We start from the raw sequence: 16,434 nt of genomic DNA, 5'->3' as shown, positions 1-16,434 counted from the left end.
TTTTGCAGTCCATTTGTTGTGGACTTTATTGTTCAGCACATTCTATGTTTTGCTCATTTGTCCAGCTTATCAGTATGGATCTATTTAGCTAAGCTGGAAGCTCTGGGCTGCAGATTTTGCCCTCCACACCTTTAGTCAGGTGTGGAGATTTTTGCATATCTCTGCGGTGGACTTTTTCTAGTTTTTATTACTGACCGTACAGTGTTCTTTCCTTACTATGTATATAGCTAGAAGTGGCCTCCTTTGCTAAATCTTGTTTCATACTACGTATGTCATTTCCTTCTCCTCTCACAGTCAATATTTGTGGGGGGCTATCCTATCCTTTGGGGATTTTCTCTGAGGCAAGATAGCTTTCCTATTTCTACCTTTAGGGGTAGCTAGTTCTCCGGCTGTGACGAGGTGTCCAGGGAGTGACAGGAACATCCCACGGCTACTTCTAGTGTTGTGTTAAGATCAGGAACTGCGGTCTGTATAGTTACCACCTGCTCAGAGCTAGTTGCATGTCACTCCTAAATTACCAGTCCATAACAGACCCCCGTACCACAAGTTATTTTTTATATATATTTACATATAACCAATTTGTTACTACCAAACAAAATTAGAGTTTACTGCATGGATAGTATCATAGAGCAAAACTAAAGCATGACAAGATGATTAAAGAGAACCTGTCTCACTGTACATGGAGTGCGATCTGTAGACAGCAGGTACAGAAGGGGAAGCTGAGTAGGACAATATGTAGGTTTGTTGGAAAAAAAAAATCAGTACAACTTGTGTTTTATTAATTGAAATCCCTGGTGCTTGTATGAGTCCAATGGGCGGTCATTCTATTCATTAATAGTCATCACTGCATGAACAATCATACAACAAATACAGTCAATCAGTCAATAAGACTGCCAACTAAACTTATATACATAAAAACGCTAAGGATTTTGATGAATAGAATGCAAGTTTTACTGAAATTTTTCCCACAAAAATGTATATCAATCTGATCAGCTACTCTTGCTCTATGCCATCCTGCCTTTATTTTCAACGTGACAGGTTCCCTTTAAAGCCAATTTCATAAACTAAGTAATGTACAAAGTCATCTACTTACCGATTTTATTAAAATACTGTATAGATTCCTTAAATGGATTCAGCTTATTACAAATATTGGTAACGTCTTCAATATCCACTAGAAATATACTGCAGTTCTTTGTACTATACATTAAAATGAAAGAAAAAAGGAAAGAAAAGTAGGAATGAAACAAGAAATATATCAAACAATAGAATAATCTGAAGTGGAGGAAACAGAACATGAGGAAGATTCCTTATTAACGCTATCAGAAGCTGGTGTCTGGCTATCACATTTGTTGCAAGTCATAACAGCCAGAAGTGCTCTCAACTTTGTACTAAAGACAATATTCATGAAGAGGTTGAACAATTCTGAGATTGCGGTGGTCATTAAAAGTGTCATTTTGTGTTGAATTAGGAGAAGCCCCTTGTTATAATAGTAGGGCTGAGCTGTTTAAATTTGTCTTGTTTGATTGTTTTATTGCAAACAGCAGAAAGCTTTTACATTTTGATAATAAACCTAATTTGCAATGGGGATTAAATAATTTTCATTGCAACTGTAACTCCATATGCAATTATTTGGTATTTTGATTAATTGAACTACATGTTGCCTAGGTAGAGGAAGCTGCCTGTGAATTGTTTCAAGTAGATCATTCCTGGACAACATTTGGCACTCTGGTAGCATGCAGCCTGCCGAAAGATGTTGTCCAGCCTGTGGAGCTCTCAAGGATGCGACGTCTCCTTTTACCCATATTCAAATGTATACAGAATATGGGGAGAATAAAAAGGCTTTCTCTTGCTGGATCTGTTAGAAATAGTCAACAACGGATTATTGGATCCATTGCCCTCCAGTGTTAAAAAACGGATCCAACAAAGATCAGTTAGTGAATAACGGACTAAAAAGTTGTGTCATTGAAACGATAATCAAAAAACACCTTTGAGATAATGGGGTTAAGATCATAGTGCAGTCAAACTCTCCCCACCAAGTATATAAGAAATATTAATGTGGAATACTCCAAGATACAATATTTAGAACCACAAAAAAACAGAGTAACGACAAGCCACAATATGGATCAAAAGTACCAAAAACATCTTTATTAAGACAAATATACATATAAAAACAGGTCAAACCAAATCCATATAAATACAGTAGACTGCACCAAGGAGGACAAAGAGGTATGCATGGGGTGAGTTAATGGTCAAACACAGTAAAAAGACTAGGGAAAGAAAGCCACTGTAAATAGTGCTGCAGCCACTCCATAAGTAAAAAGAGGATCAGCAATCAAAGGACCAAAGTCCGTATATAGTGACCACTTCAAAAATATAACATCCATTTATCAGCCAGCTTACCCATAATAGGTCCAGACCAAACCTGCACCCCAGATGGCCCCTGACGCGCATTTCACGGATAGCTTTGATAAAGCCCATGATCCAGAAGTAGCAGCGCTTTAGAAGCAGAGTATTTCGACTGCGTCGAAAATGCTGCGTTCTATTGAAAGCAGTTAAATCTGCATGTGTTCACTGAACCATGTGGATTTACCGCATTCAATACATTTCTATTGGTGACATTTCTGTTGCGGAGACTGTTTCCAATTGTTGGAAAATATTGATGATACCCCTCAGCCCACAAGTATCTATATTGTATATATTTATATATGTTCATTACATACTATCTGATCAACTATGGAGTATGCCTGGTCAGTTGTAGTGGTAGGACTACATAGGGGCAGTCGACGATGAGCGGGGGCGCCATATCGTTTCAACTTAGGGTGCCAAGCCAAACTCCGCTGTCAGGAAGGGAATTGTGAAGGGCAGAACTAGTCCCTAACTCCCCTCAATTCTGCTCTTTTTTTTTTTTAAATCACTGTTTTTCAGTGTATATGTGTGTGCATTTTATGTCTTTATGTATTGGGTTTTTAAACTAACAAAATAAAGAGACAATTTAAGTTTTTTTTTACGGTTTACACGTATAAGAACTCCTATAGGGTGATCACTTTCGTTGTTGATTGGGAAGGGGGGCATTCTGAGGGCTCATTTTCTACGAAGGCAGCACGGTGGCTCAGTGGTTGGCACTGCAGCCTTGCAACGCTGGAGTCCTGGGTTCAAATCCCATCAAGGACAACATCTGCAAGGAGTTTGTATGTTCTCCCTGTGTCTGCGTTGGTTTCCTTCGTGTTCTCCGGTTTCCTCCCACATTCCAAAGACATAGTGATAGGGATTTTAGATTGTGAGCCACATCGGGGACAGCGATGATAATGTGTGAAAACTGTAAAGCGCTGCGGAATATATTAGCGCTATATAAAAATAAAGATTATTATTTACTAGCTGAAGAGCCCGGCGTTGCCTGGGCATAGTAAATATCTGTGGTTAGTTATAGCACCTCACTTCTCTTATTTTCCCATCACGCCTCTCATTTTCCCCATCACATCTTTCAATTTCCCCCTCACATTTCTCATTTTCTCCCTCACACCTCTCATTCCCCCCTAACACTTGTCATTTCGACCTCACATCTGTCATTTTCCGATCACTCCACTATTTTCCCTCACTCCTCTCATTTTGCACTCACACCTTTTCATTTTCACCTCACACCTCTCATTTTCACCTCAGTATATACATGTTTGTCATCTCCCTTATATATAGTATACACCTGTATGTCATCTCCTGTATATAGTATATACCTGTATGTCATCTCCCCTGTATATAGTATATACCTGCTGTGTGTCATGTCCCCTGTATATAGTATATACCTGTATGTCATCTCCTATATATAGTATATACCTGTATGTAATCTGCTCCTGTATATAGTATATACCTGTGTGTAATCTCCTCCTGTATATAGTATATACCTGTATGTCATCTCCTGCTGTATGTAGTATGTACCTGTATGTCATCTCCTCCTATATAGTATATACCTGTGTGTCATCTCTCCTGTATATAGTATATATCTGTGTGTCATCTCCTCCTGTATATAGTATATACCTGTGTGTCATCTCCCCTGTAAATAGTATATACCTGTGTGTCATCTCCTCCTGTATATAGTATATATCTGTATGTCATCTCCTCCTGTATTAGACCTCGTTCACACGTTATTTGGTCAGTATTTTTACCTCAGTATTTGTAAGCTAAATTGGCAGCCTGATAAATCCCCAGCCAACAGTAAGCCCACCCCCTGGCAGTATATATTAGCTCACACATACACATAATAGACTGGTCATGTGACTGACAGCTGCCGGATTCCTATATGGTACATTTGTTGCTCTTGTAGTTTGTCTGCTTATTAATCAAATTTTTATTTTTGAAGGACAATACCAGACTTGTGTGTGTTTTAGGGCCAGTTTCGTGTGTCAAGTTGTGTGTGTTGAGTTGCGTGTGGCGACATGCATGTAGCGACTTTTGTGAGATGAGTTTTGTGTGGCGACATGCGTGTAGCAACTTTTTGTGTGTCGAGTTGCATGTGACAGGTTAGTGTAGCAAGTTGTGTGCAGCAAGTTTTGCGCATGGCGAGTTTTGTGCGTGGCGAGTTTTGTGTGGTGCCTTTTGAGTATGTGCAAGTTTTGTGTGAGGCAACTTTTGCATGTGTTGCAACTTTTGTGCATGTGGCATTTTTTCCGCGTGTGCAAGTTTTGCGTGTGGCGAGTTTTCCATGAGGTGAGTTTTGCACGTGTGGCGAGTTTTGCATGTGGAGAGTTTTGCGCGTGGCGAGTTTTGAGCGGCGACTTTTGTGTTTTTTTATGTGGCGAGGTTGGTGTATGTGTGGTGAAATGTGCGCTGAGGGTGGTATGTGTGTTCGAGCACGTGGTAGTGTGTGGCGCATTTTGTGTGTGTGTTCATATCCCCGTGGTGGTGTGGTGATTATCCCATGTCGGGGCCCCACCTTAGCAACTGTACAGTATATACTCTTTGGCGCCATCGCTCTCATTCTTTAAGTCCCCCTTGTTCACATCTGGCAGCTGTTAATTTGCCTCCAACACTTTTCCTTTCATTTTTTCCCCATTATGTAGATAGGGGCAAAATTGTTTGGTGAATTGGAAAGCGCGGGGTTAAAATTTCACCTCACAACATAGCTTGGACGCTCTCGGGGTCCAGACGTGTGACTGTGCAAAATTTTGTGCCTGTAGCTGCGACGCCTCCAACACTTTTCCTTTCACTTTTTCCCCATTATGTAGATAGGGGCAAAATTGTTTGGTGAATTGGAAAGCGCGGGGTTAAAATTTCACCTCACAACATAGCCTATTACGCTCTCGGGGTCCAGACGTGTGACTGTGCAAAATTTTGTGGCTGTAGCTGCGACAGTTCAGATGCCAATCCCGGACATACACACACACACACATACACACATTCAGCTTTATATATTAGATTATTATGTAGGGGGCTATGTGGGGCCTCATACTGTATATAAGGGGATGTCAGCATACTTTATTTTGATCAATATTAAGAAAATAAAAAATAATTATAATTAATATGTCAGTATTAATATTGAGCAGAATTGATTTCAGCCTATTGGTTCGGCCTCCACAGTAGTCACAGTCCCTCATGTGGCTCCTTGGGAAAATGAATGTTCCACTCATCCTCTATTTTGTATATCGCTATATTATGTATAGTACTGTACATAAGGGAAAAACTTGAGCAGCGCGCTATGCTATTCCTGTCATTTTCCATCTACTGATGTGCACCATGTGTGCTACTCACATGACCTATCACATGATGTATCAAAGGGGATCATGTGACATGTCACATCGGTACCTGGGTGGGGCCCGCGTCTTCTAAACCGCCTAGGGCCCTGGCTACTGTTAATCCACCCCTGTGCCTTGGTACAGTGGTTTGCCGTCCTTCAAATACATTCATTTTGCCATTTTTTTTACTTTAAAATGATTATGTATATGGCTAAACTATATACTAAACTACGGTAGATGTTTCTAGTGCCTTTGTTTGTTTTTTTAAGCGATTTGATCTTTAAACTATTCATTAAAGTACCGGAATTATTTTGAAATGACGAGCTGTAGCTCTACTCAACAGACATAGACTAATTTGTGAAGCAATATGTAAAGTAAAACTTGATAATAACATTCATATAGAAGCCATTGAGTAAAAGGATATAATTATACTTACATGAGATCAGTAAGGTTAAAATAGCTTTTAATTCTGATAGGAAACAAGCAAATCAATGGGTTAATTATTCAGTCTTTAGATCCTCTACACCAACATACTACTGTAGCAGACTGTACACTATGTGAAAATCACCAGGGCACTTTATACAGTACATAGCTTATATACATTTACAGCTGACTCAGGTTTGTGCCTACGTCCGTATCAAAACTTATTTATTATTTTGACAGGACCCTTCTAGTCTAAATAAGATCTGCAATGCTACAATACATTGAACTACTAAATTATAGTACTGTGAGTTTATTATTACAACTACTGTATTGTCAGCATGATGTTTACTCTACACCTTCGTCAGAGAGACCGAACAGCGCAGTCTGCAGTGCTACTATTGTCAAAAAATATCAGAACTCTGAAAAAATGTCTTTTTAGAATGGCCAGTATTCATATATGGATTCATGGCACCAGTGTAATCCGAGACTAGGCCCCACACCACCATACCAAAAACGTTTAAAAAAGAGTAAATGATGGCACTTACTTATTTACATCAACTGGCAGCAAGCAAGGCTGTAAATAAATTAGGAACATCTTTACTGATTATAAATGAATGGAATACATATCTATGGACATAACAGATATACATCACAATCACATGGAAAATACATATAATCTCTTGTTATAAGTTGCTAACTATGCATTATACATAATAGGAAAAGCCCTGGTTCTTTAAGCCTTCGGGCAATACAGCTCACATAAAACATATCTGGAGTGTACGTAGTGGAACCCAAATTCCTGAGGGCTACGGTAATTCAGACCTACGTTTTTGGTATATAATGCGTGTTCACAGGGTGAGCCCGCCCCGTGCTTGGCAGATAATGGCTATAACACACTGCCAGCACCTGCCTCTAATAGCTGCAGGAGGAGCAGCATGGAGCCGGTGAGTGTTAACATGATAAATGCAGCTGTTAGTCTCTGACAGCGGATTAACAGCATGACGGCATGGGGGTTCTTCATTCTATGCGCCTATCGGCTGCTCCACAACGTGATTTTGGGTCAGCTGAAGGGTTGCATTAACCATTAATGAGGGGTCTGTTGTAGACCTCCATTCCTGACATTAAGGAGCTCCTTTGAAACCCATCCTAACGCATCAAGCTGGGTTTCAAAGTAGACCGTGATTCTTGCTGTATATAGCACAAGCCATCAGACAATCACATGCTAAAGTTCCCTAAGAAGACTCTATTTAGAGTAAAAAAAAAAAAAAATTTTTAAAAAGTTCAAGTCACTCCTCTTTTCCGCATTAACATTTTTTTTTTTAAAGTACAAAAAAATCACGTACATAGTATTACCATGTCCATAAAAGTCTGATGAAAATATAAAATGAATTAACCCGATTGGTAAACACTAAGTAGAAAAAAAAATAAAAAAAAACAAATTCCATTTTTTGGTTGCCACAACGTCCCCCCAAAAATACTGTAAGGTCAAAATGTCATATGTTGATCTAAGACACTATTCAAAAATTGACATGTCTTCATGATTTCTTTACGCACATCCAGACTTAAAAAAAAGACACATGAGCATTACCATGGACTAATAAGTAATTCTTCTATCCATGAAATAAAGATGCACATAAAAACCTGACATTTGAGTGATACTTTAGGAGAGGTTTTCAGTTTCAAAGTTATAGAAATCTCTTTATGCTAGCCACAACAGGAATTGACTGGCTTTTCATGGCAGTCAATAATCTGAAGTTTTTTGTGACAATTCTTTGTAATGTATGGCAGAATTTATGATACAAGAAAGTGGCCTGACATAAATTCTTACAACTACACAAACTTTTTTTTTATTCTCATAAGTAGGAACCAGAAAAAAAAAAAAAGATTTGAATAACAAAACTTACCTCTTTCAGTCTTATCTCATAAACTATAAGAAATAAAACAAGCATTACTTTAAACAATCAACACACCTCATGAGAACAAAAAATCACAGTAACTATGTTATATACATTAGAAAGTTCACATACTGTGAGACTGAATTATATGGACATAATACAGGAAAAAAGTCGCAAGGACTATACAAAACCAAAGCAAAATGTAATTTAAATAATCAATATCAATTTATTAAGTGATCAGGTAAAAACTGACAACAAGGATGGGACAAGGAAGGGGTTACAACCACTAACACATGTCTAAAAGTTAGGATGCTCACTGGGCAGACAACATGTCAGCAGATATATATAGGCAAATAGGAATATATATGGTACTGTCTAATGACATTGTATATCTGTATTGCACATTTCCCATAAAGCCTAATCGGTACAACACCTGGACATAATATCTAGATGATATATCACAAGGGCAAAATGTAAACAGCTCAAGGGTTGAGAAAGGCTACACCGCCGAAACGCGCGTCGGGGTGGACGCTCCTGGACTTATCCCTGACATATTACGGGTAACTATACCAGCTATTGTAGCTGTTTACATTACACAAGCCTGGCTGTCACTGCTGCAAGCGTCTGCCTCCGTTCCTAAGAATTGCAGAGCATGAAGGACCCTCGATGACATCGCAGTCCTGTGATTGGTCCGTGACCGCTCATGTGACCGGTCACCTGACCGTGACGTCATCGAAGGTCCTTCACGCTCTGCAATTCTTAGGAATGGAGGCAGACGCTTGCAGCGGTGACAGCCAGGCTTCTCGGAGGGGTGAGTATATACATATTTTTTATTTTTATTCTTTATTTTTTACATGAATATGGATCCCAGGGCCTGAAGGAGAGTTTCCTCTCCTTCAGACCCTGGGAACATCCAGGATCGCTCCCTGCACATGCTGTACTGTTATGATCCCAGTGGTAGAGGATCTCTGATATTCCGGCAAGATAGCAAAAACATAAATACTGCTCTAGGGAGGTGGAAACTGGGCTAACCGCATACCTGATCCTAACACACACAACTAGAAGCAGCCGGTGAACGTGCCTACGTTGGTTCTAGACGTCTCGAGCCAGCCGGAGAACTGACTACCCCTAGAGGGAAAATAAGACCTCACTTGCCTCCAGAGAAATTGAACCCCAAAGATAAAGAAAGCCCCCAACAAATAATAACGGTGAGGCAAGAGGAAAACACAAACGTAGAGATGAACTAGATTCAGCAAAGTGAGGTCCACTAGTCTAGATAGGCAGAAAATAGATAGTGGACTATGCGGTCAGCAGAAAACCCTACAAAAACATCCACGCTGAACATTCAAGAACCCCCACACCGACTGACGGTGCGGAGGGAGAATATCAGCCCCCTAGAGCTTCCAGCGAGCCAGAAAATCCAATATAAAGCAAGCTGGACAAAAACACAGAAAAATGCAAACGATCCAAATTATTCAAAACGGACTTAGCTTTTCTTGCATGAGACAGACTGAAAGGAATCCGGAGGAGACCATATAGGTCTGGATACAACGATGCCAGGCAAGAGACTGAGTCCAGAGGAGACTTAAATAGGGAACACCCGCTGCTTAACGACACAGCTGGAGCTCAGGCCTGCAACAAGACATGCCTAACACAATACCGTTAGTGACCACCAGAGGGAGCCCAGAAACACAGTTCACAACACCGTACCTGGCGTATAAGACGACCCCCGACTTTTGGGACAATTTTTAGGGGTTAAAAAGTCGTCTTATACGCCGGAAAATACGGTATTCATATCTTCTTTACAGCAAATGCTGCTGCACAGAAGATATGAATCGCGGCTTCAGCACCATGTGGGGGGGACAGCGCTTACTGGAGCGCTGTCTCCTGCACGGCACACGGAGAACGTCCGTGTGCGGTACATGTTTTACGGACTTTAATGGGTCCGTGTAATCCGTGCGCTCGGCAGACACGGTCCGCAAAAAATCAATGACACAGATGCATTGATTTTAATGTGTCTACGTGTGTCAGTGTCTCCGGTTCGTGAGGAAACTGTCACCTCACGTACCGGAGCCACTGACGTGTAAAACCGGCCTAATGTAAACAAGAGGATGATGGATAGTCACAAGCCATCAAAGAAGAACTGCTTACATTTTTGCGCCAGAAGCAGTGTGAAAGACTGGTGGAAAGCATGTCAAGACGCATGAAAGCAGTGATTAAAAATCATGGTTATTCCACAAAATATTGATTTCTGAACTCTTCCTGAGTTAAAACATTTGTATTGTTGTTTCTAAGTGATTATGAACTTGTTTTCTTTGCATTATTTGACATCTGAAAGCAGAGGGTTTTTTTAATTATTACTATTTCTCCAATTCAGAAAAAAATACAAAATTCATTGCTTTGAAATTCGGAGACATGTTGTCAGAAGTTTATAGAATAAAAGGAAAAAAAAACACATTTTACTAAAAAAGATACCTATAAACAGAAAAATCAGGCAAAATGAACATTTTGCAATGGTCTCTTAATTTTTTGCCAGAGCTATCTACAGTACAGACCAAAAGTTTGGACACACCTTGTCATTTAAAGATTTTTCTGTATTTTCATGACTATGAAAATTGTACATTCACACTTTTTTGTTAAGTATATAATTCCATATGTGTTAATTCATAGTTTTGATGCCTTCAGTGTGAAACAACTGAAATTATGTCTTATATTCTAGGTTCTTCAAAGTAGCCACCTTTTGCTTTCATGACTGCTTTGCACACTCTTGGCATTCTCTTGATGAGCTGCAAGAGGTAGTCACCGGCAATGGTTTTCACTTCACAGGTGTGCCCTGTCAGGTTTAATAAGTGGGATTTCTTGCCTTATAAATGGGGTTGGGACCATCAGTTGTGTTGAGCAGAAGTCTGGTGGATACACAGCTGATAGTCCTACTGAATGGACTGTTAGAATTTGCATTATGGCAAGAAAAAAGCAGCTAAGTAAAGAAAAACGAGTGGCCATTATTACTTTAAGAAATGAAGGTCAGCCAGTCCGAAAAATTGGGAAAACTTTGAAAGTGTCCCCAAGTGCAGTGGCAAAAACCATCAAGTGCTCCAAAGAAACTGGCTCACATGAGGACCGCCCCAGGAAAGGAAGACCAAGAGTCACCTCTGCTTCTGAGGATAAGTTTATCCGAGTCACCAGCCTCAGAAATCGCAGGTTAACAGCAGCTCGGATTAGAGACCAAGTCAATGCCACACAGAGTTCTAGCAGCAGACACATCTCTACAACAACTGTTAAGAGGAGACTTTGTGCAGCAGGCCTTCATGGTAAAATAGCTGCTAGGAAACCACTGCTAAGGACAGGCAACAAGCAGAAGAGACTTGTTTGGGCTAAAGAACACAAGGAATGGACATTAGACCAGTGGAAATCTGTGCTTTGGTCTGATGAGTCCAAATTTGAGATCTTTGGTTCCAACCACCGTGTCTTTGTGCAACGCAGAAAAGGTGAACAGATGGACTCTACATGCCTGGTTCCCACCGTGAAGCATGAAGGAGGAGGTGTGATGGTGTGGGGGTGCTTTGCTGATGACACTGTTGGGGATTTATTCAAAATTGAAGGCATACTGAACCAGCATGGCTACCACAGCAGCTTGCAGCGGCATGCTATTCCATCCGGTTTGCGTTAAGTTGGACCATCATTTATAACAGGACAATGACCCCAAACACACCTCCAGGCTGTGTAATGGCTATTTGACCAAGAAGGAGAGTGATGGGGTGCTACGCCAGATGACCTGGCCTCCACAGTCACCAGACCTGAACCCAATCGAGATGGTTTGGGGTGAGCTTGACCGCAGAGTGAAGGCAAAAGGGCCAACAAGTGCTAAGCATCTCTGGGAACTCATTCAAGATTGTTGGAAGACCATTCCCGGTGACTACCTCTTGAAGCTCATCAAGAGAATGCCAAGACTGTGCAAAGCAGTCATCAAAGCAAAAGGAGACTACTTTGAAGAACCTAGAATATAAGACATAATTTCAGTTGTTTCACACTTTTTTGTTAAGTATATAATTCCACATGTGTTAATTCATAGTTTTGATGCCTTCAGTGTGAATGTACAATTTTCATAGTCATGAAAATACAGAAAAATCTTTAAATGAGGTGTATCCAGTGTATACTGTATTCAGTGTGTATATACATACACACATACAGTACAGACGAAAAGTTTGGACACACCTTCTCATTTAAAGATTTTTCTGTATTTTCATGACTATGAAAATTGTACATTCACACTGAAGGCATCAAAATCATGAATTAACGCATGTGGAATTATATACTTAACAAAAAAGTGTGAAACAACTGAAATTATGTCTTATATTCTAGGTTCTTCAAAGTAGCGACCTTTTGCTTTGATGACTGCTTTGCACACTCTTGGCATTCTCTTGAATGCCAAACCGGTCATGCTGAAGGATGTTGCAGGCAGCAGATCTCTCTCCATGGCGTCTCCAGACTCTGTCACATCTGTCACTTGTGCTCAGTGTGAGCCTGCTTTCATCTGTGAAGATCACAGGACGCTAGTTGTGAATTTGCCAATCCTGGTGTTCTGTGGCAAATGCCAAGCATCCTGAAAGGTGTTGGGCTGTGAGAACAACCCCCATCTGTGGACGTTGGGCACTCAGACCATCCTCATGGAGTTGGTTTCTAACCGTTTGTGCAGACACATGCACATTTATGGCCTGCTGGAGGTCATTTATCAGGGCTCTGGCAGTGCTCCTCCTTGCACAAAGGCTGAGGTAGCGGTCCTGCTGCTGGGTTGTTGCCCTCCTACGGCCCCCTCCATGTCTCCTGGTGTACTGGCCTGTCTTCTGGTAGCACCTCTAGCCTCTGGACACTACGCTGACAGACACAGCAAACCTTCTTGCAACAGCTCGCATTGATGTAGCATCCTGGATGAGCTGCACTACCTGAGCCACTTGTGTGGGTTGTAGAGTCCGTCTCATGCTACTACGAGTGTGAAAGCACAACCAACATTCAAAAGTGACCAAAACATCAGCCAGAAAGCAATGGTACTGAGATGTGGTCCCCACATGCAGAACCACTCCTTTATGGAATGTGTCTTGATAATTGCCAATAATTTCCATCTGTTGTCTATTCCATTTTCACAACAGCATGTGAAATTGATTGTCAAACAGTGTTGCTTTTTAAGAGGACAGTTTGATTTCACAGAAGTTTTATTTACTTGGGAATTATATTCTGCTGTTTAAGTGTTCCCTTTATTTTTTTGAGCTGTGTGTATGTATATATATATATATATATATATATATATATATATATATATATATATATATATATATATATATATATATATATATATACACACTCACCGGCCACTTTATTAGGTACACCTGTCCAACTTCTTGTTAACACTTAATTTCTAATCAGCCAATCACATGGCGGCAACTCAGTGCACTTAGGCATGTAGACATGGTCAAGACAATCTCCTGCAGTTCAAACCGAGCATAAGTATGGGGAAGAAAGGTGATTTGAGTGCCTTTGAACGTGGCATGGTTGTTGGTGCCAGAAGGGCTGGTCTGAGTATTTCAGAAACTGCTGATCTACTGGGATTTTCACGCACAACCATCTCTAGGGTTTACAGAGAATGGTCCGAAAAAGAAAAAAAATCCAGTGAGCGGCAGTTCTGTGGGCGGAAATGCCTTGTTGATGCCAGAGGTCAGAGGAGAATGGGCAGACTGGTTCGAGCTGATAGAAAGGCAACAGTGACTCAAATCGCCACCCGTTACAACCAAGGTAGGCCTAAGAGCATCTCTGAACGCACAGTGCGTCGAACTTTGAGGCAGATGGGCTACAGCAGCAGAAGACCACACCGGGTACCACTCCTTTCAGCTAAGAACAGGAAACTGAGGCTACAATTTGTACAAGCTCATCGAAATTGGACAGTAGAAGATTGGAAAAACGTTGCTTGGTCTGATGAGTCTCGATTTCTGCTGCGACATTCGGATGGTAGGGTCAGAATTTGGCGTAAACAACATGAAAGCATGGATCCATCCTGCCTTGTATGGAGCATCTTTGGGATGTGCAGCCGACAAATCTGCGGCAACTGTGTGATGCCATCATATCAATATGGACCAAAATCTCTGAGGAATGCTTCCAGCACCTTGTTGAATCTATGCCACGAAGAATTGAGGCAGTTCTGAAGGCAAAAGGGGGTCCAACCCGTTACTAGCATGGTGTACCTAATAAAGTGGCCGGTGAGTGTATATATATATATATATATATATATATATATATATATATATATATATATATATATATAGTGCCTTGTGAAAGTATTCGGCCCCCTGGAACTTTTCAACCTTTTCCCACATATCACGCTTCAAACATAAAGATACCAAATGTAAATTTTTGGTGATGAATCAACAACAAGCGGAACACAATTGTGAAGTTGAACGAAATTTATTGGTTATTTTAAATTTTTGTGGAAATTCAAAAACTGAAAAGTGGGGCGTGCAATATTATTCGTCCCCTTTAACTTAATACTTTGTTGCGCCACCTTTTGCTGCGATTACAGCTGCAAGTCGCTTGGGGTATGTCTCTATCAGTTTTGTACATCGAGAGACTGAAATTCTTGCCCATTCTTCCTTGGCAAACAGCTCGAGCTCAGTGAGGTTTGATGTAGATCGTTTGTGAACAGCAGTTTTCAGCTCTTTCCTCAGATTCTCGAATGGATTGAGGTCTGGACTTTGACTTGGCCAGTCTATCACCTGGATACGTTTATTTGTGAACGATTCCATTGTAGATTTTGCTTTATGTTTGGGATCATTGTCTTGTTGGAAGACAAATCTCCGTCCCAGTCTCAGGTCTTTTGCAGACTCCAACAGGTTTTCTACAAGAATGGTCCTGTATTTGGCTCCATCCATCTTCCAATCAATTTTAATCATCTTCCCTGTCCCTGATGAAGAAAAGCAGGACCAAACCATGATGCTGCCACCACTATGTTTGACAGTGGGGATGGTGTGTTCAGGGTGATGAGCCGTGTTGACTTTACACCAAACATATCGTTTGGCATTGTTGCCAAAAAACTTCGATTTTGGTTTCATCTGACCAGAGCACCTTCTTCCCCATGTTTGGTGTGTCTCCCAGGTGGCTTGTTGCAAACTTTAAAAGACACTTTTTATGGATATCTTTGAGAAATGGCTTTCTTCTTGCCACTCTTCCATAAAGGCCAGATTTGTGCAGTGTACGACTGATTGTTGTCCTATGGACAGACTGTCCCACCTCAGCTGTAGATCTCTGCAGTTCATCAAGAGTGATCATGGGCCTCTTGGCTGCATCTCTGGTCAGTCTTCTCCTTGTTTGAGATGAAAGTTTAGAGGGATGGCTGGGTCTTGGTAGATTTGCAGTGGTATGATACTCCTTCCATATCAATATGATCGCATGCACAGTGCTCCTTAGGATGTTTAAAGTTTTGGAAATCATTTTGTATCCAAATCCGGCTTTAAACGCCTCCACAACAGTATCACGGACCTGCCTGTTGTGTTTCTTGGTCTTCATGATGCTCTGAGTGCTTCAAACAGAACACTAAGACTATCACAGAGCAGGAGCATTTATACGGAGACTAGATTACACACAGGTGGATTATATTAATCATTAGGCATTTAGGACAACATTGGATCATTCAGAGATCCACAATGAACTTCTGGAGTGAGTTTGCTGCACTCAAAGTAAAGGGGCCGAATAATATTGCACGCCCCACTTTTCAGTTTTTGCACAAAAATTTAAAATAAGCAATAAATTTCGTTCAACTTCACAATTGTGTTCCACTTGTTGTTGATTCTTCACCAAAAATTTACATTTGGTATCTTTATGTTTGCGGCATGATATGTGGGAAAAGGTTAAAAAGTTAAAGGGGGCCGAATACTTTCGCAAGGCACTGTATATATATTTTTTAAACATATCCATTTGTCCATTTTCTTTAGTAATGGAGAAACTCTTTAAATAAGTCTACTTGTCTAAAACTGGTCAATAATAAATTATTTACTTAAAAGGAAGCTGTCATCAGTAAATTGTCTACAGGGTGGCCATTTATATGGATACACCTAAATAAAATGGGAATGGTTGGTGATATCAACTTCCTGTTTGTGGCACATTAGTATATGGGAGGGAAAAAACTTTTCAAGATGGGTGGTGACCATGGTGTCCATTTTGAAGTCGGCCATTTTGGATCCAACTTTATTTTTTCCAATGGGAAGAGGGTCATGTGACATCAAACTTATTGAGAATTTCACAAGAAAAACAATGGTGTGCTTGGTTTTAACGTAACTTCATTCTTTCATAAGTTATTTACAAGTTTATGACCACTTATAAAATGTGTTCAAAGTGCTGCCCATTGTGTT

The 16,434-nt window shown here is 40.5% G+C and overlaps 1 protein-coding gene across 3 annotated transcripts in view; it reads right to left on the bottom strand.

The window, feature by feature from the left end:
* ADGRG2 (adhesion G protein-coupled receptor G2) overlaps window positions 1-16,434 on the bottom strand; it is a 225,666-nt gene that overhangs the window by 57,361 nt on the left and 151,871 nt on the right. For all 3 annotated transcript variants that reach the window (XM_077294653.1, XM_077294652.1, XM_077294651.1), the window contains 4 exons: window positions 8,051-8,073; window positions 6,692-6,720; window positions 6,160-6,192; window positions 1,094-1,197 (listed from right to left, as the gene is read on the bottom strand). In XM_077294653.1, coding sequence (XP_077150768.1) covers window positions 1,094-1,197; window positions 6,160-6,192; window positions 6,692-6,720; window positions 8,051-8,073 — 189 coding nt within the window. The remainder of the gene's footprint in view (window positions 1-1,093; window positions 1,198-6,159; window positions 6,193-6,691; window positions 6,721-8,050; window positions 8,074-16,434) is intronic.

This window comes from Ranitomeya variabilis, chromosome 3 (genome assembly GCF_051348905.1).
Source record: "Ranitomeya variabilis isolate aRanVar5 chromosome 3, aRanVar5.hap1, whole genome shotgun sequence".
In the NCBI taxonomy this organism is placed as follows: domain Eukaryota; kingdom Metazoa; phylum Chordata; class Amphibia; order Anura; family Dendrobatidae; genus Ranitomeya; species Ranitomeya variabilis.
This window is presented reverse-complemented; position numbering and strand designations above follow the sequence as displayed.